Source organism: Buceros rhinoceros, unplaced genomic scaffold (genome assembly GCF_000710305.1).
Source record: "Buceros rhinoceros silvestris isolate BGI_N320 unplaced genomic scaffold, ASM71030v1 scaffold15369, whole genome shotgun sequence".
NCBI lineage: Eukaryota > Metazoa > Chordata > Aves > Bucerotiformes > Bucerotidae > Buceros > Buceros rhinoceros.
Window position 1 is genome coordinate 4,155 of NW_010432229.1, and position 25,531 is coordinate 29,685.

A 25,531-nucleotide genomic window follows, 5' to 3' on the forward strand; every position below is an offset into this window, starting at 1 on the left:
CCTAACCGGAGAGCACCTATGAGACACCTCCATTGGAACTTACTAACTTGTGTTTCTACTGGAAGGTGCCATCAGCGTTTTACAAATAAAACCAAACCAACCCCATCCTGAAGAATTTCCAGAGTACCTTAGGGGCAACGGCTGAGTATAACAGAAAGAAATAAATGAAGAGAGCACAAAGAAACAACGCATTAATGATGAAAATTGCCAGATTCCTTGGATATAACAGAAGGGTTTAACGGGGAATCGGGATGCTGTCCTGCACATCTGATCTGTATAGAGAGTGCCTGCCTTGTACAAAAGGAGGTATGAGTGGTTCGACATCCACAGAAATAACTTTTACGTAGTGCAGGTGGTAGTAGGTCTGAGGACCAACACAGGTCTAAAAGGCCAACACAGCGTACGGTTTCTTTCAAGTGAGTAACAGATGACAGAAGGGTCACAAAATTCGTTTATCAAATAACCCTGGTTTAACATTCAAAAATATTTATAAATAACAGCTAGGTTTGTTAGCTGGAGTAGAAATGCAGAGGCACTAGCAGATGCAGGCTCAGCTACACTCATCCAGCACTCCCATACGGTAATTATCAATGATACCGTGGTAACCCATCAGTGCAGGTACCAGTTTGTTTTTCCTTGATAAGCTACAGAAAAACAATGGGCAAAAGGCGCAGTGGTGAAATAGCCAAGTTCGGGAAGGGAGCATTTATGAATGTGAATGAACACGTGTGGGCAACCCCAGCATGGCATGTGTAATTAAAACTACTTGCTTCTCTTCGCTGTGCCAGATCATAATTGGGTGGTTCTGTTTGACTTTCTAATTGGAGTTACTAATGTATGCATGTGCCACTCAGGATGCTGCTTTACTGACACACGTAGCATCCTTACCGCTGTGGAATCTGAGCTGGAGGTCAAACTTGCAAAGTGCAGTACATTATATAATCCCCAGTAAGCCCCCCAGTTTATGCTCCAAGAGGTAGATGACACTGAAATACCAGTTTCCTGAGCAGACTTGAGAAAGAGCAAGGAAGAGTGAAGAAAAGAGGATTTTATGTCACGTAACCTAAACGGGTGGAGGGATGGGCATTGCCCAATCCCATTTTCCTCCCAAATATGGTCGCAGACTCATTTCAGTAGTATTGCCACAGAATTCCCAGGAATAATGGTGGGGGTAGCAGCCATAGCATGACCTTCCAAGCCACGTAAAACCACCAAACTGTAAAGAAGGGAGAAGTTATGCCATCAGGACTAGCCAACCAAACCGCGTTTATGTGACCTGGAAGATAAATATTTTCTCCTACTTCTAAGATCTTCCAGCGCGTACTGAAAAACACACTCTCAGTTCTTTACATTTAAACAATGTCATTTATCCTCGCCTGTCAGCCTGTAGAGTTTGAAAAACTGTTTTATGTAACTAGTCAGTTTTGACTTCTGTTATTTCAAACAAGTTGGAGCACATGCCTCTTTGCAGTAGAAGTGCTTCAGTTTCAGTTAACTTTTGGTATGTAATGGGATCACAGTATAAACTTGGCTATCGATAATTTAGATTATGTATTATTTTTGGAGGACAATTTGTCTCCAAATCCACAGTCATACTATTCTCTCAGTCTAGACCCCCTAGTGGGGTCATATTAATTGTACTTTGTTACCTTCACTTAGTTATTTCTAAATCCAATTTAAACTTGCCCTCCTCTTTGCATGAACTCTGACAAAGTTCAGTTGGAGCTTGCTTTGTGTCCTAATAACAGAAGAATTCAGAGTCAACGCTTACATTGTCATCTTAGCAGGAACTCTGTCATCTTAGAATTATTCTTGCTTTTAAATGGTTATATCTGGCTTGTAATTATTTGAATATTTTTAATGATACACAGTATAATAAATATCGTATGTATAAATATCGTAACTCTTTAAATAGCTAATGGATCTGCATGTATGATTTATGGAAGTAAAGGAGGGATTTGACTTTGCCCAAGTAACGCTTCAGCTAAGACTGTACAGATAGGCTCTCCAGACCATTTGCAAGGAAGAAAAGCTGAAAACCAGTGCTGAAATGTCAGAAGCGTAAGCAGAAATTCCCGGTGTAGTTTGAAACATCTCTTCACTGAAAAAGCCACAGAGTTAGTCATGATTTTTACTTTTCCTGACTGTTCTCAAACCCACCTTTCGAAAGACCTTTTCAAGTTGTGAAGTTACTTCTTTGGAATTTCAAATGCTTTCTAAATTCACATGCTTTTTTCCTGAAAAGGGGACAAATTTGAACTTAACAGACTGTGATGCGAGAACAGAGCTTATGGGTAATTTGCTATTGAAACAGTTTTAGTTTAAAAGAAAAATGAAAACTGCTTCTCTCAATTTTTGGTTTAATCTACCATGTGACAACAGTTAAAATCCTAATCGAATATTACTCAAAAAGAAGATGGCAAGCTGCCCAGTCCCAGGTGTTGGTCCACTGTGCATGATCTACTGCTCAGTGCTTAACAAAACCCCCCAGAACTGCCTGCAACAAGAATTCAGCTCTGCGTGTAGCCTTGTTGTAGCAGCTTTCGATCCTCATCCCACGCTGCTTGCTGTGTACCACCACATTATGTTATCCTGAGAACCACTTCCTCGGAGTCCAAAGTTTTTGGACACACTCAAAAAAAGTAAAGCACTATTAAAAACTGTGACTGTCAGGAGGGCATAAGGAACCAGAGGAACGGAAACTGGGTGTAGTTTAGTGCTTTGCTAAGCTGTAATGCTGCTAAAGTTGCCATCCGCAATGTCACTGTGCCCTTTTAGTCTTGGCCACCTTAATGAATAACAACACCCTTCAAGCACTAATCCCTTCAGACAGGCACTTGCTGGTTTGCCATGAGGATGAAGAGCACGTAAACACAAGTTTCAGTATTGTAACCTATCAGGAACACAACTACAAAAAAATGACAATTCCTCAGCAAGATTAAGTTTCCTCAGTGTGGAATTCAGACTAACTAAGGAGGTGGCCAGGGAGTTGATTAAAAGCTTTTATTTCAGCAAGGAAACCTGAATTATGTCCAAGAAAATCGCACCTCCTCTGTCTACAGACTTCCAAGAAATAGTGTACTTACCCCAAAGTTCACCTGCCTCTGCCTCAGCTCATGGCCTGTCTGAAACACAGTTGCGCCATGCCACTCTGTTATTTTGCCCCCGGTTTGGCGAAAGCCCTGAAACCAACACCCTTTCCGGGTGATCACCCAGCTACCTCTGTTCATCTGCAAGTCACCTGGATCCGTGAGCTGCTGCTAGGGAACATGCAGTGCTGGGCAGGGGTACTCCTGCAGGGACAGAGACAGCACCTCAGAAGGGTACGGATACAGCGGTGCCACGGCAGAAAGCAGGTTTTCTTTGGATGCACCATTTTCAAGGCAAACATGGGCTCTACCCACAGTCTGCTTAGCAAGGGATCTCGCTGTCCATTTGTGCAAGCAGCATTTGCCAGCAGGAGGGTCTGATAAAGCACGTGAGGACCTGACTGCGCTCCAGGAGAGCTTGGATGCAGGCTTCAGGGCAGCGACAGCACACCATGCACCGTCTGGTCCTGGAGAAACGGGACAATCGCAGCCTACGGTACTGCTTCAAATGAAGACACCCTGACCATGCTGAGTTTGGTGACTGAACAGGACAATTTTGTTTCCTAGAGGGCTGGCATTACAGACCCTTCTGGAGCAGTCCACTGCCACAGCGGGGTGAGGAGCCGCTGGGCTGCGGGAGCCCCTCTGAGCAGGAGCAGTGGGGGGCCAGTACAGTGAAAGGCCCAGGAACCAGCAGCGTTCCTCAGCGACTCACCTGTCTGGAAAGCAGAACTGGTTGGTAATACTCCAGTACAGATGCTACCGCACACAGCAGCAGCTGGTTTGTACTGAGTGAATGCGTACCAGCCTGCCACTCGCTGCTACAGTCTGGAGGAAGAGCAGGCAGTAATTACTGCAGTAATCATATCAAAGTAATTAAAGTCTGAATGCCAGCATGCTCTGAATGGAGTCACCCGTACCTCATAAAATCACTACGCTTTACTTGATGCTGGAAGTACTGCATCCGACACAAACCCATTACTTAGAAGAGTGAGACCATTTGTCATCATAGCCAAGATTTACCAGCTAAGAACTGGGGCGCTGTCCTAAATCCATCTGCTCCTAGTGCTGCAATTACTTGCTGGGCTATCCCATTGTCACAGACCCCTCCCATGACACTAAATCATCACTTTTCTACTAACGTTGACACAAGAGCTGGTCCAAAGTACTATTAGAAGCCAATAATGCTTTAAAACTGGGGAGAGGAAATCAGCACCAGAACACTGCACATCAATCTCTTCCATATAAGCCACTGTAATGGCTGGTCCCAGTTTGTGAGGCAGAAGACTCGCAACAAGAGAAAGAACCAGGCATTATGGGGTGGAGCGTAGAGACTAACAAAGTTTAAACCAACCAGATCACTCCCATTTTCAAAATTACCTGACTGATAAAGAGACTGAGAACGAGCACCATGCGTTCTGAGTTACCCTTCCAATATTTCCATATTCTCAGTTTGTCAGTGTACGCTAATATAAAATAGAATCAGTATTTTTCTGAAGCACATTTGCTATATAACCAGGACAGCTCTACCAAACATACTCTTTCCAGTATGGTAGATTTATACTAACCTATTTTGAACAAACAGATCAAGATCAGTGTTATTTCATAGGTTGTTCTTCAAGCTCTACAAACTCAGCAAAAAAACCCCAAACCCTCAAAACACAACACCAAGTAGCGTAACTGGTACAACAGAATCACAGAACGCTTTGGGTTGGAAGGGACCTTCAAAGGTCACCCGGTCCAACCTCCCTGGAGTGAGCAGGGACATCTTCAACTAGAGCAGGTTGCCCAGAGCCCCAAACAACCTTACACTGAACATTTCCAGAGATGGGGCATCTACCTCCTCTCCAGGCAATCTGTTCCAATGTTTCACCACCCTCACTGTAAAAAATTTCTTTTTTGTATCTAGAATAAATCTCCCCTCTTTTAGTTTAAAACCAACACCCCTTGTCCTGTTGCAACAGGCCCTGATGAAAAGTTTGTCATCATTTTTTTATAGGCCCTTTTTTAAGTCCTGAAAGGATGCAATAAGGTCCACCTGGAGTCTTCTCCAGGTTGAACCACCCCAATTCTCTCAGTCTGTCCTCACAGCAGAGGGTCTCCATTCCTCTGATCATTTTTGTGGTGTCCTCTGGACCCTCTCCAACAGGTCCATGCCAAGGACTCTAGTGCTGGACACAGTACTCCAGGTGAGGTCTCACCAGACCAGAGTAGAGCAGCAGGATCACTTCCCTTGTTGAACCTCATGATGTTCACACAGATCCACTTCTCCACCTTGTCCAGATCCCTCTAGATGGCATCCCAAACCTCAGACGTGTCAACTACACCACTTGATGTCATCTGCAATCTCATGGAGGGTGTACTTAATCCCACTATGTCACTGAAGAAGATATTAAACAACACTGGTTCCAGAACAAACCACTGAGGAACCACCTCAGTGGTTCGCTGTCCAATCTGCATCTGGACATCGAACCACTGACCACTACCCAATATGAAGCAGACGTTATTCAAAAGGCGATCTTCTGCCACAAGCCACCCCCACCTTTCCTCAGATTCTCCACCGCTGTACTGCAGTCTTTGTTACACAGAAACCCCTGACCCCTGGGATCTTTCCTTCACACCTCTGCTTCCAGCTCACCTTATGACACATCAAAATGCTTTTTGATTCAGTAACAACTTCTGCAGGGAGAACGCACTGTTTAGCGGTTATGATGGTTTCATTGCATGGTTGATATATAGAATAAAAATGACACGGGAAACAGCTTTTATTTCAGCAGCTTCTCAACAGTGGCAAAAAAAAAAAAGAGGAAAACGAGCACAGAATTTATTTGTATTTACTAATGCTTTCACCGAGTTTCCTTTGGAGACAGAGTCCCTCTTTCTCCTTGTCTCTGAACTTCAGAGTATTTCCAAACAATCTGTTAGAATTTTAAGACAGGTTAATTCTTAGGTATAAGCTGTCTCCCAGTTTCTTATGTAAGTGCTCCAATCAAGATTTGTTCAGCTCAATGAATGATTTTTATTCAAGCATTTAAAAAAACAGTATTTTGTTGAGCAGACACAATCAGATAAATAATAGTTTGAACATCAGTACAAACTTCATTTACAAAATCTTTCCAGAATTCTTCTGGAAAAGGGTCTTCAGCTGATAAAAATAAATTCTATTAATTACCCTGAAAACCACACAGGTATAACTAGGATCCAGTCACTGGATAGCAACTTTACTGCGGTAAGATTTCGTTCCTTTTATTTCCTTTCACAGTCGCCCATGAAAACACATCTACTGCTAAGTAAATATGTGGCTATACAGACGCATATTTAAAAAAAAAAGTCTTTTAAAGGTCCCGTCAGAAATTTCAACTCCGTATTTTTAGTTATGGCAACAGGTACACAGACCCACAGTTCTAACAAAACGCACGCATGTGGGGCATCATTTCCGAAAGCGTTTAAACAGCGGGTGGATGTGCTTATTTGAAGAAGCCTTACTCCGTGAAGAGTGGTATTCCATGTAAACCGTATCATCTGCTCCTGACATAGAGCTCATCGTGCCCGCACGGCGCGACACCTGCAAGTAAGGGAAGGAAAAACACATCCTTAGTGTGTCATCAGACAGAGCAGCTCTCACCTACTGATGCTCCCTGGCTACTGGGCAGCACTGTTCATTTAGGGACCTTCCTGCCAAAAAGCCTTGCGAGGTTTTTTTCTTAAGAAGAATTCTACAAAGGAGGTCACTGTCTGCTGCTCACCATCGGTATAGACAGACACACAAGGTTTACTGTGGAAAGATACCTCAGCGTGGGCATTCCTATTCCAGCACGATTCCTATTCCAGCATGAAAGCACGATGTCCTTTCGCTAAAAATTTACCCTAAAAATCGATTACCACAGTGTGGCTTGATTTTAACTTACGCATCGATAAATGTTTCAGGGTACTCATTTTCCTTCTATCTGTTGCTGAAAATGTCAATCTAATACCAACAATAACAGCACTGCTCTTGGAATGAACAGAAACGGCCCTCATGCTTCTGCCCTCTGGGCGTGAGGAAATCAGGGCATCATTCAAGGAACACAGTGCCATTACAGAAGAGTATGTGCTGTGACGTGTATATTTTTAAAATGTTTTAAAATACTTTCATTGCTCATGACTTAGAAGATCTACTTCAAAATCTGTAACAATAGATCTGTCATCATCTTCCTCGAATAGGAGCAGGACATAAATTCCACATCTAACTTCTTTCTAGTGCCCAACAAGTAAATTACTCAAATAGCTAAGTGCTAATGCAGCTTAAAAAAATGAATCTGTTCTCCAACGTTTCACAAAGATGCAAGGGCATCAACGATGGCATCACATTTAGAATCAAAATGGAATGGTCTGGTTCTGTCATATTAGCGGTCACCGTTTTCAAAGTCTTCATTACCTGAGCTGACTTTGAGCCATATTCTCCAGCAACTACTTCCTCCTCAGCATCCAGGTCAGACGCTTGCAGGACTTTCTGGAGAAGCTGCTGCTGTTCTTCTTTAGTTGAAAATGAAAGTTCTTCTTCTTCCATGCCTGCAAGCTTTGTTATTACCTAAAAAAGAGTGCAGTACAAGGTGAGGGCTCTTCTGCCTCACTGGTAGCTAGTCAAAAGCAAGACAATGATTTCTGCTTCCAAATGCTGTTGGAACTGCCTTCAACTTTTACTGATGGTCTAAAGAGCTTAACGCTACGGATAGCACAGACACGTAAAATCTTGCTAAGTGGCGTACATAAATACACACACACTCCATTGTTATATTCTAGCTGGAAATGCAAAATACAAACCTTGGCGGGGTAGGGGACAGGGGGAAGGGGAAGCAAAGCCCTAGGCAAAGGATGTCAGCCAAACATGGTCCAGAGCAGCTTGACCAAGGTCCTGACCAAAGCACTTACAGCTCAGATGTACATTTTACTTACTGCAAGGTTAGCTTCATGCTGTGGGCTCCAGATTTGTCTAGGTTAAGAACCTGTACCTTATATTTAAGAGAAACAACCCACTAGCTTTCCAGACACTGAGAATTTTAGCACAAACATTGAGGAATATTGGAAAAAAACCCTAATGAATTGCAATGTATGATCAGTTGAGACAGTGCAGCAACCTGCAACAAAGCATCAGCAGCAGAGCAAAAGGGCTCCTTCCGTGTTTGTGTACTTAAGACACAAGGTTTGTTGTCTGAAATTCTCAGGCCTCATTTGAGAGCCATGGATGCAGGGCACACGCCATCTACCGGCAACACAGTGCCATATACTCCACGAGCTGAAAAACCTCTTCCAAAGAACTGAAAAGCCCTCAAGTTTCCGTTGTAAAGCTTCACAACAGGCAGCTGGCTTTCTTAATTAGAGGTATTTTGAAAATTCCGCAAGAATTTTCCCTGCAGTTAAATGCATTCTGACAAACATATGTTTACATGCAAGAACCACAGTTTTCCCATCATGTTTCCAACTTGAGGAGGTTTTGTGAAAGACATTCAGCCATTTCCCTTGGTTATGTTGTGTTTCCCCTTCTTGTCTTCCCCTTTCAGCTGATCTGGAATCGATACAATGAAAAGCTAATTACCTCAGTAACCTCGGCTGGACCTGATCACAAAGACCGATAAACAAGATAAACACAACCTAAGGCAAAGCAAATCCACCTTAGACACAAAGCCCTGTTTTTGAAAACCAGGGCAGAGAAAGGCGAGAAGGAATAATCAGTGTTGTGGGCTGTTGTCAATGGCAGTGTCTAATTCGAAAACGGGTGTCTCTCGGATGGATGACAAGTGCCCTAGCTTGAAGAATCCATTCAGGGAAACAACGTGTCCCACTGCATGGCTGGAGGATCACTGTGGTCACCCTGCTTGTTTATTTAGAAGGACATGTGTTAGGATCATCTCAAAAGTAAAGAAAAAGCAGTCATGAAACGCAATTTTAAATTGCATTAGCCTGCTTCTAGCTGTGGTTGCAAAAGAGTGCTAACGTGATTCCTAGAATGGAAAGGATTCCCACTGCTTCATCATTTTTTTAAGCTGTTCAACAAATGCCAAATTTAAAGTCATCCCAATTCTTTGATGCAGTGAGGAGTTCTGCTACTAGTTTAAAATTTAATATATCCTACATTCAGCCTCTAAATAACCACAATACAGTAAATCACTATGGTTAGCTCACCAAAAAAGCCGCCAGATAATTAGACTCCAAGCAGTACATTGTGATGACAAGGCTCTTATTTAAGAAGCAAAGACAAAATAAGTGACTTAAAAAAATATTATTCCAGTCCTCTTCTTCATGCAAGGCAGAGAATGGAGCTATTGAAAGATGGTGAGAAGAAAGTAAGTCCTACCAGGAAAAAAAGTGAAAACTGTTACTCCTTTAAAAGGAGTAATGAATTTCTAGTAATTTAGACATTAGGAATAAAAATGCTAAAGGACAGAACATCAGCACTGAAATAATTACCTAAAGATGAGGTAAAGTCTCCAATATTTGAAGAACAGGAAGGCAAATGTACTGGAAATGACATATCCATAGTCGATGCTGCCTTGGAATGAAGAAATACAGTAGATCGTTTCTTAGGAGTTTCTTTCTGGCCTGTTATTCTTTGGTGCCAGCTATGACTGAGGCTTAAAGTGTGGCAAACAGAAGAAAAGATATATTCTACCGTTTTGTTCCTAAAGCGCAAATAAAGAACATTCCAGTACCGGTCAGCTAAAATGCTGCTCCAGATACATGGCTGCCACTTGCACTGCTTTTTTTTGCCCTCAGATCACACCAAGCCTGCTAGGACTAGGTCCTCCTCTATTTCAGCCTCTTCCTTAGTTCTAAAATCCAAGGCATTCAAATGTCATTAAAGGGATTTCTCTACTCTTCTTGGCTATAGCCACACAGATGCATTTGCTGTAATGAGTTGCAGCTTAGTACTGATCTACAATTTCATCTAAATACATTCACTGCAAAGCAAAAAAAAAAGAAGTTTTTAACCTATAAAGACTGTGACATGTTTGTTCTGGTGTAAAGACTCCCTTAAAGCTTTCGTTAACAGGCCAGTGATCACAGAGCAATGATTTATCCCAGCAAAGCTGCAGTTCAGAGAGGTTTTACCCACAGCAATGTCCTGTACCCATAAGAGTGTGTCAGGTCCTGCACTTGGGTCACAACAACCCCCTGCAAAGCTACAGGTTTGGGGAAGAGTGGCTGGAAAGTTGCCCAGCAGAAAAGGACCTGGAGGTTTTGGTCGACAGGGATTGAATATGAGCCAGCAGTGTGCCCAGGTGGCCAAGAAGAGATTTCATACTGGAAAAGGGCCTGTGGGTTGGTTGACAGCCAGCTGAAGATGAGCCAGCAGTGTGCCCAGGTGGCCAAGAAGAGATTTCATACTTGGAAGAGGATGACATATAAAGATATGTAATAAACTGAAGCACAAGGGTCGATCAGTTTTCAAGGATGTCTGGAGAAATGAGACAGCATTCAGTCCTTTGCAAAAGGGACTTCAGTGGAAACTTCTGATTTTCAAGTCATGGCTCTGTTACACTGTCAACACTGAAAGTGTTCTCTGTTTTGTGGAGTCTGTTTTAGTTGTAGGTAGGAAGATATCTACTCAGCCATAACAGTCTTTTCCTGCAGTAAATCCTGTCATTTCTTTATCAATTAACATTCAACCCAGTGATTTTGGCAATATACTTCATTCCATGCAGAAAAAATTACAAGAGGAAAGGCAAACTGTTGGTGGAAGCTAAATAAGCTTAGTCTGAAGATCGCCATCAGCCGTAACAGCCTCTGCTAACACAGAGCCATCGTATCAACACGTCTGCATCCTCCTTGATTTTCTGTACCACCGCAGGACTGTGGAGTGGTGTGCAAGATTAGTGTGTGGACAAAGAGCCCTGAAGGGTGCTTGTTTTGGAACAGGTAGTGAGGTAGACATTCAGACATCTAACTTGATGATACCCAGAGTCAGTTGTATGAAAGTACGACAGATGGATCCCGCTTGTTGTTTTCCTCTTTAGCCACAATGAGAAATATTTTCTCTCTCTAATGAAACGCTGGTTTAGGACTCGAGTTCACGGGAAATTATTTGCAATTTGTGATGTTTTGGAAGTTTTCTGCATTGCTGCTGGCCACTACGATGTGAACACCTATCAACAATGCTCAACAATGCTGCACGGTGATGTATAATAGGAGGCCTGCATGGATGGACAATTGAAGGGGATGGACCTAAACCAACCATGCAAGTAATGTCCTGCTTCACTCCCAGGGGGTGCTTGGCTTGAAGTTAGAACACTTACGTTTCTAGAAGACGTACTAAGCTACTTGTATCTATTACAGATGATAAAACCATACTGGAACAGTTCTCACTTTTGAGCAAAACCTTCATTAATACATTCCACAACCTGAATTCTCAAGTATTTGACCTCATACCAACAAAAAAGAATATGAAAGTTATATTCTTAGGCCACAAGTATAATAAATAGAAGTGACAAGTTACCTTGAAGCTGTAACCCTGATCTACAAGAAACCGTTGTCGCTTCGTTGAATATGCCATTTCCTGAGTGTCTTGGGATACAAGAGAATAAAAAAAGGCATTGTACTCCTCTGCAACCATGCCTAGGAGACAGAGACACTGAGTGATTAGTTCCATTCGGAACTCTGCAACCGAGAACAAAAAAGGACTGAATACTGAAAACAGATGTTCAAGTAAGTTGTCTCTCCACAAAAACAATCTGCAAAGTTCAGCTGCACCCAGACCTTACATAAAGGGATTGACAAAGTACACAGCATGGAAAGTCCTACTCTTGTTTTAACAACGGGAGAATGGCTGAAAAGGAAAAAACGGAAAAGGATACGTAGAATAACACAATTACACTGGTGCTCTGAGAAGAACCTGCTTCTCTATTTTGCTAGGCAAGGTGAAGGATAAAATTATTTTTAAGTCTATTATGTAAAGAAGTAGTAAAAAGTCAAGCGCGAGGATTGTGACACGTGTCAACAAAGTTCAATAGAAAAAGACAAAGTTTTACAGTACAATGTAAACTGGAGTTTTCAGTGCTTTTGCAAAGATACTAGCTAAGAATTCATAGAGCTATCTGAGCCCAGGATATACGAGGCTGTGTACAATTTATTTTTAAAATTGAACAGTCTTTAAGGTCTCTTACCCAAACAGCACTGGGTTCTCTTTTAAAACCCAAGACTTTGTTAATTCACCACCACTGGTTTTGTATGGATTTTCAAACAAATCTTCAGCTGTAACACGCACACGCTGCACATAAAATAAGCGTATACAGAACTTAGGTGCAAGAAAAAAGTGTTTTAAGAATAATTATTCTGAACAAAAAGCTCCTTGGTTGTGTTTTTGCTAGTTGGAAATCTAATCTCATTTTTAAAATAAATTAATCTGCAGTATCAAAACTGTGCTTTCTGGAGACTTACTTTCAAGAGTAATACTACGTTTTTTTTAAAAAAAATTCACATTGAGAAAATTATCAAGAATAAAAAGTGGAAAGAACCACCAAAGAACAAGAAGTCCATTTTCCTTCAGTGTTTTTTGTCCTTCGGCAGTTTTCCCAGCACAAAGCTTTACTGACCCAGAAAATGCCTCATGTCCATTCACTGGAATACAGGCACATATTCTCTTTGACTAACACACCAGCCCAAGGCCAGTATAAAGAAGCATCATGAACATTCAGGTTTTGTGCAGCTCTATGATACAACAATCCAAGACTCAGAGCCCAACAAGCACCTCATTTACCTTTTTTGGCTCTCAGCACTCGTCCCAGTCGTTGAGCCTCCTGTCTTCGAGACCCCCCATGAGACGAAATCTGAATCAGAACATTGGCTTCCGGTAGATCAAAGGATGTGTCACCTACCTATGACAGAGAAACAGCCTCTGAGCAGCGTCTTATTTCGTGTATCATCAACAGAGACTCAATACGAAGCCCACCTTTGTGAGAGGTGGTACAAAGATGTCAGAAGCACAACACACACATATAACTCATTTGAAATAAAGTTCGAGTGACAATAGGTACAAGGGCATTTGTGTCCTCACCTACCTTGGAAATGAAAATAGTGTTGATTTTTGGATTGTGTTTGAAGTTTTGCAGAATTTGCATTCTTTCTCCTTGTGCTGTAGGACCATATATGTAAGGTCTGAGAAGAACAGAACATTGGCAAATTAGATCGATGCAAGATTTCTCCGTCATTTCTTACGAGGTACTAAGATAGCATGGTGGGGAGTGCAGTACACACTTGAACTGATAATAAAAATAAAAGATTTTGGTACAGCTCACAGTCTACGTTTAGCTTGTTTGGCTCTTTATGGCAGCTACCCAGTTGTTAGTGGAACCCTCTGCAGCAACCCGGTCTGCCAGAAATAAACTCTGACAGTTATAAATGTTTTGCAATTACGTGCACCAGTGAAGCTGTAGATCAACAGACCGAATGCATTTGCTAAGCCTACATGAAAGACTGAAGGCAGCTGTTAAAATAAGAGATTTTTTTTCCCTCAAATCTACTGAGTTAGCACATTGACAGCTGCAACCTTCGCTTCCTATTTAAACACTTGAAAATCCAGGCTTCTCTATCAATGATACGCAATATGCTGTCACAAGCTGCCTGCTTGTTCTGGGAAATTTATTTTTGTTTTTGAAGCTAACCTCTTGCCCCTCCTAATACCTTCTGGATGTGCTGAAATGAGAACAAGGTCTCAAACGTTCCATGGCCACGACCAGCTCACAGTGACATTTCACCTAAGGTTTCTAACATTTGACAATGAATCACCTGGAACATTTAGTATCTCAACCCAGAAGGCTCACACAAACTCTCAGTCACCCCTGGACTTCACGAGTAACTCGGGCTTCTATGAATTTTCCAAGATTCTCGCTAGAATCTGTTTTCTTCCTGCCCAAGGAGAAGGTTTTTTTTAAAAAAAAGCCACTACAAACGGCAAAGCCCACATAAAAACCGAGAGGTGTGCAGGAGTGCATAGCCACTGCTTTTCCATCTGCTGCACTACTTTTCTGAATGCTCCTAGCAAGCACTGCCGAATAACAGGAATGAAGTTCTACAATTTCTGTTTTGTTCACACTTCCACACGTTATTTCTAACATAAGGAACCAATCTCGAATGTTTCATTTAACTTTAAATATTGCACATACATGGGTGTAGCTGAACACAAACGTGCAGAGCACAGGGCTAAGGTTTTCTGTTCTTATTAACCAATTTCTGTAGGTTGGCTCCTCTTGCTTTCTCTCCTACAAACTTTATTCTCGTTTTTCTTTTACCAAACAATCTGAGTCACCTCTAATCTAGTTCTTCTATTAGGAATATTTAACCAGATTTTTAAAAAACACAGCTAAAAATTAAAGTGGCAAATGAGTCAACTCTGAAACAATACCATTATTATTCACTTAGTAGCGTTCAGTAATATTTTAAGCCTTATTTGAAAATTCATTTAATATTTAAATTGTGATAATTTTAATCCCCAAGAAAACTTAAATGGAAGATCAGATCCTGCTTGACAATGATTCACTAACACGTATCTGTGTCCCTTCCTGAACCTAGAACATCCAATGCCAGACTGACTTTTTCTTTTTTGAATGATTCCTTTTCCTCACTGCAGAAAGACCCTTGAGAGATTTGCAAAGATAGATCCCTCTCCCATTAACTGACATAACTGTCAAAACCACACAGACCCTGTCCTTCAGAAACAGTGATTTAAACATACTACCACCACCAGCAGAAAACCATCAGCACATGAGCTATTCTATACTGGATGACAGGCTCATGACAGAGAAAAGCTGGCTAAGCAAATCCGAATTCTGTGTCCCCAAAAATTACAGTCAAAATAATTCCTGTCATGTGCATGGTCTTTTCCTGCCAGTACCAAGGGAAAGGGGGGGGTAAGGGAGGAGCCAGCCGAGACAGCAAGACCATGGCCATCTACCCCCTCCATCCAGGAGGCAACAACCCTCTGTGCCTGTATCACGTCATGAGAAGTGCAGTGGGAACTGTCCTCCCACTGGGCCAGCACTGGTCGCGCAGACAGCCTCAGCCAGCACCGCCATACCCACGGGGCTGCTCTCTCCTCCTTACACAGATAATTTCTGCCCCACCCAAACCAAGAGCTCCCTTTGTTTCAGCATGCTCACAGCAAACTACAACAGAAAATTCTCTGGTTAAAATAAAGACTCCCTCAGCTTCATCCAGCACCGCAAGCCACTTTTTCTTTCTAACACTGACACTTAGACGTGACCGTGTAACCTGGAGCTCCATACATGATATAAGCAATAAAGAATCCTCTCAGTAATGAGAAAAGCAAGCACCTAATATTTCAACTAGTTTTCCTGCCACGTTTCTATAGCATCCCCCCCACTTCACAACTGCACGCACCCCCTCCCAGCATCACCACTGCTAAAGGCTTTTTCTGTGCTGCACTGAACACTGCTAGAGACATTCCAGAGACATCATTACAGCTAATCTCTGTCCAGACAGATTAAAACAATGATGAAAGCGACCACGGGTGTTGGAATTCATCCAGCACCATTAGCTCTGCTTACTACTCGATGTCACAGCAAGCCAGCACAACATGGCTGTTAAACTACAGTCAAAACTGATGATGAGTTTTGGAAAGTGTAAGGCTGGTTTTGCTAAGAAGAACTGATGAAATTCCTAGATGTGAAATCATACGCAGTCAAAATGCCCCACAGCTTCCAGCAAACAAGGAGTTATTTGGGCTTCTCAAAGAAGGATGAGGCCGGCTTCTATGCTTATTTTCCCCAGTAATTGCTCTTCACCTGATCCCAGCAAACACTCTCCCTGACCATCCCTCCACAAACCCCACAAACACTCTGATGCTAACCCCTCACTAAACTCTACATGTACAACCTTCCGTACCTGCACTCACATTAGAGTCCTTACAGTAGCAGAGGAGCTCAAGGAAGCCATATCCTTTCATTCATTAAATGATTACACTAGTTCCAGGCAGTGCACTGGTTCAGCACAGATCCCCCAAAAGATCGTCTAAGGTTTTTTAGACAAGGTTAAAACCTTTGCAGAACCTGAAGAGGAATGGCCTGGGTCCAAAAAGATCCTGAAAGATCCAGAGTGTGTATTTGAAAACCTCTGTCTCAGAGAGACAAGGGAAGCTACTGACGGTTACAGAAATGGTTCGAGTGCCATTTTAAAAGCCCCTCATTTTGCCACTGGCTTTTAATAATAATAAAATGGATGGAGAAATACTAACAGTCTTTCACAGAAATCTTGGATGAAAACTCCTCTGAGGCAAGTGCTAAACAGAGATTCTTTTCAAACAGTTCTACATCAAAATAATGGTGCAGTGCCAATAAAATCCATCCCACAAAATATCCTCCTGAGCTCATTTTTTATATAGGAGATTTGGAGTTGAATCAAAGTATTACAAGAAATATCTAAAGACTACTGAAAGCTGTGGGATTACATGGCAGTCTTCGAGGAAGGAGGAAAACAACAGTGCCATTGTGGGTTGCGAACACTTACTTCCCAAGTCTGATTGCATACTCCTTCAGAGCAAACACGTTGTCAGCAAACACAATGATCTTATCATTCCGTCGCTCGTGAAACTTAATCAGGAATTGGCAGGCTCTGAATTTATTCGGGTTCATGGTGTACAGCAAGATCCGTTTCTTTGTTTTGATAGCTACATATTCTCTGTAAAATTCAGGTGACATTGGGCACCAAACCTAGAATGAAAAAAACATGCACACGCACTAAGTAACCCTCCATTAATTATTTATTTTATTTCCGTGGGAATTGAAGAGATATTGGGGGGATGATAATGCACCTTAACTTTATGCATAGCGCAGGATGCAGAGTTTAACATACCGATTTCTGTACTAAAATGACAGCTACCAGTTGGTGTAGTCTCCAGCACTGCCAAACTCCGTTTAACCTCACTAATACTCTGCCCTTCCAAAATGCTTTGGCAGTGAGATCCATGACAAAACCAGGCACTGGACTGGAACAGCACTGGAAGATACTTCCTTTATGTTTCATACTTCATCATTTTACCGAATGCTACTACTTTTTACAGAGCAATAATTAAGGGAATGAACTGTCTCCATTATCACCCTGTCACAGCAGTCAAAGCTTTTTCCATAAAAATTAACTTTTCATCCATATTCTGAAAGCTAAGAGCCAATTTAGTCTTCGTTACAGAACTTTGCCATACACCCACAAAGGACCGACCTTCATTTTAGGCAGCTATTGAGCCTACAACCTTCAAAACACTGGGATTGATTACAAGTTTTCAACAGGTTTCCTTAAGCAATCATTTTATTATGTAACTATATATGGTAGTATTGCACAAGTCTAGGCTTACTGAGATATTTTTTCTACTGTAGCGTGAAAATAGAAGAAATTATGAAATTGAGAAGTTTATGGCAACGCAGTGACAGTCTCTGTAGCATATAATGACACTATCTCCAGTGTACTACTACAGTGCCTGTCATTTAGAAGACACTGGTTCTGCTGTACATGGGTTATTCCCCCATATCTGTCACACAGCACAAATTAACAGAATACTGCAAAGAAAAGCCTCTTTCATAACTACTTGTCAGCTAAGGAAGTTACGCGACAATTTACAGAATTTTATTTATGAATTGTTCTGTACTGTTAAAAGAATGACTTTTTTGTTCCACAACATTTTTTCAAGTGAGATAAATGCTAGATGAGGCTTTTCTCATCCCTTCACTACATTTAACAAGAAATTTATGCACTGAATAGGCACCACTGTTATCGCATGCCATCTATATGAGAGATTTAAAACGCTTAAATCAGAAGAGAGTATTTCAAAGTGAGAATGAGATATGAATCCTGAACATCTGACTGTAGTAAATTAATTCATCTATTGCTCAATGCCTCTGAACTACACAGCAAACTGAACATATTTTGATTGTACTTGCACTCTCTTCTGGGTTTGGAAATGGGTAAAATCCACTTCTCACCCCAATGATCTTTTCATTTTTATATTTGGCAAGACACACACTCCAAGCCAAAAACTTAGTATTGCAGCTGGGAAAGGGATTACTTATAAATTACAAAACTCTGAAAATACAGCTAAAGAACAGATCTGTTCTCTTTTTTTAAACTTCTTTTAACTTTTTAAACTGTGTTGCTGTTCTCTTTTAGAGCAGAGAGGGGTACCCACCATGACCACGATCCGCCTTATCTGACAGCAGCACTGCCCTCTCTTGCCACCTGGAAAGAACCCCACTTAAAAAGCAAACCAAGCATCTTTCTTGGCTAGGGGGAATAAGCCAACTTAATTAAAGATACTACTTCTCAATAACATGTCAAGAAAATCCAAACTACTCTGCAGTGCAGTTGTGTGTGTATTAGACTTGCTATTCAGCAGCCATCAATGCTGCTTTTTTTGATTCTTTGCTTTTGGTAGTCCCATTGAAAGTTCTTTCGAAACACTGGGCTTAAGAATATAAACTTGCAGGATTTTCACATCATTCCAAACACAGGTAGCCCATGTTTCACTTTGCAATGCCTAAAGGGCAGTTCAGGGACTGAGAAGAATTATGCTCCCAAGGCAGAATAAACCCAAGTACCTAAACAGTCAAATTTGATTTTGCAGACTGGTTACTCTCCTCTCAGCCTTGTCATTTTCTAGGTGCTCTTCACTTAAAAAGTTGTGGGATTTTTCCTTTCTACAACCTCTAGTTCGCACAAAGTTCAAAAGGAGAATGGCTGACCTGCATCTGCATCTTCTATTCCAGTACCAGAGCTAGGAAGAAGTGTTTGAAAGATACTACCCACACAGGTTGGAAAAACCGAAACACTAACCACCACCACCAACAAAAAACCAACATAAAACTCCCCACAAACAACAACAACACAACAAAGCAAAAAAAAAACCCTAGAAAAAACCCAAGAGACAGTTATGAAACTCTACCACAGGACATTGTAGCTGCTAAAACTTTACTTCCATTCAGTGGGAGCCTGGACAAGTTCATGAAGAAGAAACTCATTGATGGTTACACAGAAACCATGTATAGCTCATAAATGATTGAGGGCTTGGACAAGCTATCTGGAGAAGTAACAGATATGTTTGCCCTGGTTTTATACTCTTCCCTAATTATCTTCCTTGACAATTATCAGAGAAAGTATATTAAGTTAGTCCTTTAGTCTGACCTAGAAAGGTTACTTTAACATCCTAATGTGCCCATGTGAAAGGCTTCCACTTCTTTGATGCCAGATTTTTCTCTCATCCACATGCCAGAATTGGAATTATATTGGAAAGAAGCAGTAAGATCCAGTCCTGCATCTTCAATTTTCACACTCATGCATTCAGGCTTGAAATAAACAGGTTTTTAAAAATGTCTTTAAAACATTTTTTCTTACATTTTTTTAAGCTTTCTACAATCATTCTTTGTTTTAAGAATTTTCCTCAAAGGACTACAGGCTGTCTACCTGCTGAAGTCTCCAGAAATCAGCTTCCAGCATGCCACCTCAAGTTGTGCTTCTCATAACTGATGATTTGTTACCACAGAGAACTAAGCTTGAGACGGGAAGTCAGACAACATTAACGTCAGCTGCATGGAACTAGGTCTACAACACCGCAACCACTGCTCACGTTTCCGAATGCTGCCTTGGGAGACAGCTGGTCAAGCACCACAACCTCCAGCACGACAAAGAGTTCTTTGTGACAAATAAGTCACGGTGGAGAACATGTGGCTGCTGGACTTGCCACACATTCATACTGACCAGCGACAGCCTTCCTTGCACTACAAAGTAAATAAAAAGTCATTAGGGCACCTGTTTTTCCCAGTTAAATACTTATAATTTCATACATCTTCCTTAAAAAGTCACAAGCATACTAACATAAGCACCAGCAGTACTAAAAGGCAGAGCATCACCTCAGCACACTGGACTTTAGCAATGTAGCCGCTGTTCTGCAGCTCCATCCAGTTGGCTTCATAGAGCTTTGGTCCGATCAGGAAGTTCAGGTCAACAATTTTATCATCTTCTCTGACCAGGGTAGCAGTCAGCCCCAGTTTACAGTGAGCTTGTACAATAGTGAGCACACGTCTGAACATTTTTGCTATGGAATGAAAGACAAATTTACTGTTTACTTTCCAGAACGGATTTAGAAGACAAATACTGCAACTTAAAAAAAACACTTTCATCAACTCCCGAACACAAAGCAAGCACAGCATTGGGAAATTCTACCCCACTTCACACACAATTCCAACAAATCTGCATTAGAGCAAAACTTCACACTGATTACAGCTTTAGTTTACATTTCCAGTGTCCTCTGAAAGTCCCAGTAAACCTTCTGGGATCTCTGGAGAGAAAATTCATGTATTCAGCAGTTACGTGACTTCTTTTATGTCATACAGTATTGCATAGAAAGAACTCTGACACAAAGACTCTTGGCTGACTGCCACATTCAGGACTTCTAGTATACAGCAGAATTACTCACCTGTAGTATGGCCAGGTATCACAGAGGAGATTCTATATCTTAATTTTTATGGTACCAAGAAAGAATAAAAGTGAACGAATAGTGGCAGCAACCGGCTACTTTTGATAAAAATGGCAGTTAATCATCAAGGTCTACTTCTAAAGCCATCATTTCTGTAGACAACAAATTATATTCAAACGAAATCATGAGAACAAGGTAGAGCAGCTAACAGGATCTGGGCTGGTATTTTTAGCCAGGATTATTCCACAGCCACTTTAATGCTACCTTATTGCTTATAGATCTCAATTACAAAGTCATTTCAAATACAGCAGCTATTTCTGGACAGTAGTCACTATGGTTACTCATATTTTATTGAGTAGAAATCGATATTAAAAGCTAGCCTCAAGCACCATTACAAAAGAAAAGGTAGATGAAGTTCTCTCCTGTTCAAATTTGTCTACAGCAAAATTGTACCAATATAATTCAAGTATCTTAAGAGCACTCTTATCAACCTACAGAGAAGGACAAGGCACTTGTACTTTACACTGCCATTACAGAAAACAGAGTGTCTAATTTGAAGGGTTTCTGAAAACTCATGGTCAGCTAAACTCTGTAGCATCAGGGGGAAAAAAAAAGTAAAGTAGAATAAGGCAGTTTACTTGTCTCAAGACCCCGAGCCATGGGTTTACTCAGTGTATTAACCATGAGAACGACAGCAAAACCACCACTTCTAAAAGAGCAGAGTAACATGAACAGTGTATGTAACACACAAGGTTTGCACACCATTTCCTTACCAGGGATAGTATGTACTTCATCAAGTATCATAAGGCCCCACTCTTGACTTTTAAGCCACTCCATGACTCTTTCTGCTTCCCAGGATCTTTTTGTTGTGTGTCCCAACATGGAATATGTGCTGATAGCAATAGAACAGCCAATGGGCTTGTCTTTGGCATCAGAAGTGAACCGACATATCTGACTGTCGTCGATGGTGGACCACATCTTGAACTGGGCTTTCCACTGCTCCACAGACACTGCAGAATTACCGAGGACCAGACACCGCTTGCGGACAGTACATGCAGCTGTCACCCCAACCAGAGACTTCCCAGCACCTGCAGGGGAAGAAGAGTGATGTTCATTACTCATCTCTCAGATACACTGGAGTAGGAGGAAAAAAAACAAAGAGCAAAGGAAAACAGGAAAAGCGTGAGAGGATATGAAATTGTGCAATGGCAAATTCTTTGTTGTCTCTTTACTGTAATAGTGTTAAAGAAAGGGAGTATTCACTTCTAGAAAACCTGCCACGTTGTCTACTAGACATGTAACTGTATTTTCTCCGGAAAACATTGTAAACAGCAGCCAATTAGAAGCAGTAATTTCAATGCGTTAATTTCAAAAGCATGTTAAATTGCAGGTGGCTGAAGAAAGCTTCCCCTAGAGGAGATCTATCCTGCTGCCCCCACCAGCTATGTTTGCTTCCCCACACAGTAAGTCTTTAAATTGCTCCATTCCTCCTTCACTGTTCTTCCCGCATCCCTTACACACTCTCTCAGGGCCTCACTGTACCTCCCATGTGCCCTCGCCAGCTCCAATACCAAGGGCACTGCCACAGTCTCCTCATTGCTCCCTTGTCCACTGCTTCCCATCGGTTACCCCAATCTGCACATTCCTGACTTTTCTCAAGCTCCCCTTCCCAGGACTTGCACACACTAAACTCACTTATTCCTCGCACCCCCTTATGCCATATTTGCATTTCCAGTTCCCCCAGTCTCCCTATTCCCAGACAAGAAACAAATTATTCCAATGGCAATCGCTTTACTTTTCACTGGAAGATGAGCAGAGCTGACTTAGAGGGAACAGTGAAAGCCTGAAGGATAATCCCAAGCTTCCACAACCACTCGTCAGTTCTTCGGTCACTACAGGGATACTGACAGCTCTGTTAAGCAGACACCCGACGGCCTTGTCAGCCGGGCTCTCCCTCACCACAGCCTCACCACCCACTCACTAAAACCCATCAGGACTCCACATACCGCACCCAGAGCAGACCCTACTACTGTTTGAAATCTAACCAGCTGTCATATTCAGAAGTCACTTTACTTCAGGAAAATAAAGAACAAAACCCCTGAATACCAACCCAGAAACTTACCACAAGGCAAGACAATAACACCAGATCTGGCTCGCCCGTTTCCAAACATCTTCCTTAGGCTTTTCTCTTGATAAGGCCTGAGGACAGCTGTAGGTTTCAGATCTATATTAATATCGGGATTCACAGAATCATTTCTGAAATCATACTCTGCCAGCAAGGGGTACTCCAAATGGATACAACGCTTCTGAAGTTCTTCAATCATCTCCTGAAGAGGAAACAAAGCTTCAGATTGGTAAATTCTCCACAGCCGAATTAATTATTCCCCTTTTTTTAAACAAATGACCAGATTATACAGTACCATGTGAAGTTACATTTATTTTTTATGTTCAGGAAGTCTGCAGGAGTTAGAGTTTCTTCCCAAAACTTTATTTGTGATCACCCCTACCCCTCTCAAACATTTCAAATAACAGTCAGTGTTAGAGAGGAATATTTAGATAGATGGAAGAACATGATAAATTAATCTCAGATGTGCTGTTTATCCGGCAGTGACTAAACTACACTCTGAAGTTCTGCAACAAAGAGCTCTGCAACAGACACAAAAGGTTCTCTGTGTTACACAGAAGGGCCTACCAAAGCTGCACGTGTTATCTGGAAAACCTCCATACCCTAGTAATGCAGTCATTCCACAACCATAACAGGTGGGCTCCATCACCAAGACGCTGTTGGTTTGGTTTGGGTTTTTAAAAATTAACAGAAGAGCTACTAAGTTAGCTCTTCTAAAAACTTCTGTGTTCTCTAGGAAGGCATCATTAGAATCACCAAGTCCAAAAACAACTTGAGAAATTCTACAAAAGCTCTCTGAAGGTCAAGCCAGGACTGTGCTCCAGCCTCCAGCAACCCTTCTTGAGCTATGAAATCAGAACCACCAAGAGTTCCTCTGCAAACATGAATCACAAATCAAAAACGGGGAAAAAAATAAGAAAAAACGCCCCAGCGAGCTCAGAAACCAACAGCAGATTTGTCCTCCACTGAATTCTCACTTGTCCTACACAAAGCAACACCGAGCCTCACATGATGGGAATTTCCCTTAGCCTCTGGAACCTCTCTCTGGCCTGTGAGCACCACGCCTTGTGGGCAGGGAAGGAACAATACCCAGCCTGCCCACCTCTCCATGCAGGAGAGGAAGATTCTAAGATTTTGGAAGGGAAAAGAAAAGGAATGTTAATAACTTCCAGGGACCAAAATGTTAAAACCACCAAAAGAGGACAGATTTAGAGCAGATCTACAAAATATTTTACAATGAGGGTGGTGAAACACTGGTTTGCCAACCTGCAACACAGGTTTCCCAGAGAGAGGGTAGAAGCCCCATTCCTGCAGCATTGTCAGGTTGGATGGAGCTCTGCGCAACCTGACCTAGTTGATGTCCCTGCTCACTGAGGGAGGTTGGGACCTTTAAAAGGTCTCTTTCAACCCAAAGCATTCCATGATTCTATGATCTTCTCTATCAAAGAGTCACAGAACTTACATTAAGTTCTCCTGCTTATTTGCCAGTCCTGGGCACGTCCCCCAAAGCTACAAGTGCAGAGACTAAAATACTCGTACCTGCTTGACTTCAAAAGACACTGTCTGTGTTTCCTCCTCCTCCTCCTCATCTTTGTCCATCTGCTCATAAAACTCAAATAAGTCAGCTGGAACATCTGGCTTATTCTGAGCATCTGTTCCCTGGGATGTTGACGGACCCAAGCCACCTTCACTGGATTTGGAAATCTGAAACAGATAGACAGGAATTTTCACCAAGGGTTTCACTGGAGACACACTTATCCACTCTGTTCCCAAGTTTGGCCTCCTTACGGAGGCACAGATCATCGCTGACAGAACCAGAAGCAACTGCTGATACAAGAGGCAAACAATAACCACTCCAAACCACTCAACAGTTTATCTGCTGTTAATCCAGTATGTCTAAAACATGCCCAAACATACCGCTGATTTACTTGTGAACGTCTCTGTAATGAGCTCTGTTTCTTCACCCTCAGCGTTTCTCAGGCGACAGTCTCTAATTACATGGTCTTGCAGAAGCTGCTGAATGACATCAGGGTGGGTACTTTCCACAAAATACCTAAAATTAAAGAACAAAGAAACACATTTTTACGAACTAATGAACTGAATAACTTACAAGAAGAGTGGCATAGATGCTTAAATACATAGCTATCCCAAATGCACTCTCAAGTATCCAGTCTTGGGGATGGTAATTTAAAAATAAGGAAATCATAGCAATCAAAATTTTTAAAAGATGCCTCGTACCAAAAGCATCACATACTTTGCAGTTTCAATCTTGCTCAAACATTCTCTAACATAACACAAGCGAGAAAACTCCAGCAGAACTGCCTAGAGACAGCCCTCACATACATGTCTTAGTTGTGACGTGTGACACACATCACTTTTTTTGAGACTGAACTGAGTCTGTGAAAACACAGCATGTAGTGTTTTCAAGTCCTGCCCACAAGACAAAAAAGCCCAAAATCCAAAACCTCCAAAGCACAAACCATCTAAAAATTTAAATTAGTGCATCCTGAATTTGTTTCTCTCCCTGCAGGTTCATCAATAATGATGCCAGCTGGAGATCACAGTTAAAATATAAGCAAAGTGAGACTTAAGTCTTAAGTAGCATGGGAGAAATCTTTTTCTCAGAAACACCTAGAAAGAGGACAAAAACCTGTCAGTAATTAGTTCTACCCAAAGCAGCAGGTTCAAAAGAGCAGCAGCATAAGCAGAGGATTTGATTAGAATCCCAGGGCTTATCTACGGACAACAGAGAATTTGGCAAAAAAAATAAAAGGGGCACAAGAAAACACAGGCAAAGCACAGACACAGGCTTTAGGTTTCTGCCATCTCTTTCGCTTCCGTCTCCCCACAGAATCACAGGTTTAGATA

General features: G+C 41.8%; 1 protein-coding gene across 1 annotated transcript in view; it reads right to left on the minus strand.

Moving 5' to 3' along the window:
* Positions 1-5,838: 5,838 nt before the first annotated feature.
* Positions 5,839-25,531, minus strand: part of ERCC3 (excision repair cross-complementation group 3) — a 22,846-nt gene continuing 3,153 nt past the window's right edge. The window contains exons 4-14 of the mRNA XM_010143702.1: positions 24,581-24,716; positions 24,203-24,367; positions 22,661-22,865; positions 21,312-21,626; positions 19,973-20,157; positions 16,587-16,789; positions 13,124-13,220; positions 12,823-12,940; positions 11,563-11,681; positions 7,507-7,659; positions 5,839-6,654 (exon numbers count right to left, since the gene is read on the minus strand). Coding sequence (XP_010142004.1) covers positions 6,520-6,654; positions 7,507-7,659; positions 11,563-11,681; positions 12,823-12,940; positions 13,124-13,220; positions 16,587-16,789; positions 19,973-20,157; positions 21,312-21,626; positions 22,661-22,865; positions 24,203-24,367; positions 24,581-24,716 — 1,831 coding nt within the window. The 3' untranslated portion in view covers positions 5,839-6,519. The remainder of the gene's footprint in view (positions 6,655-7,506; positions 7,660-11,562; positions 11,682-12,822; positions 12,941-13,123; positions 13,221-16,586; positions 16,790-19,972; positions 20,158-21,311; positions 21,627-22,660; positions 22,866-24,202; positions 24,368-24,580; positions 24,717-25,531) is intronic.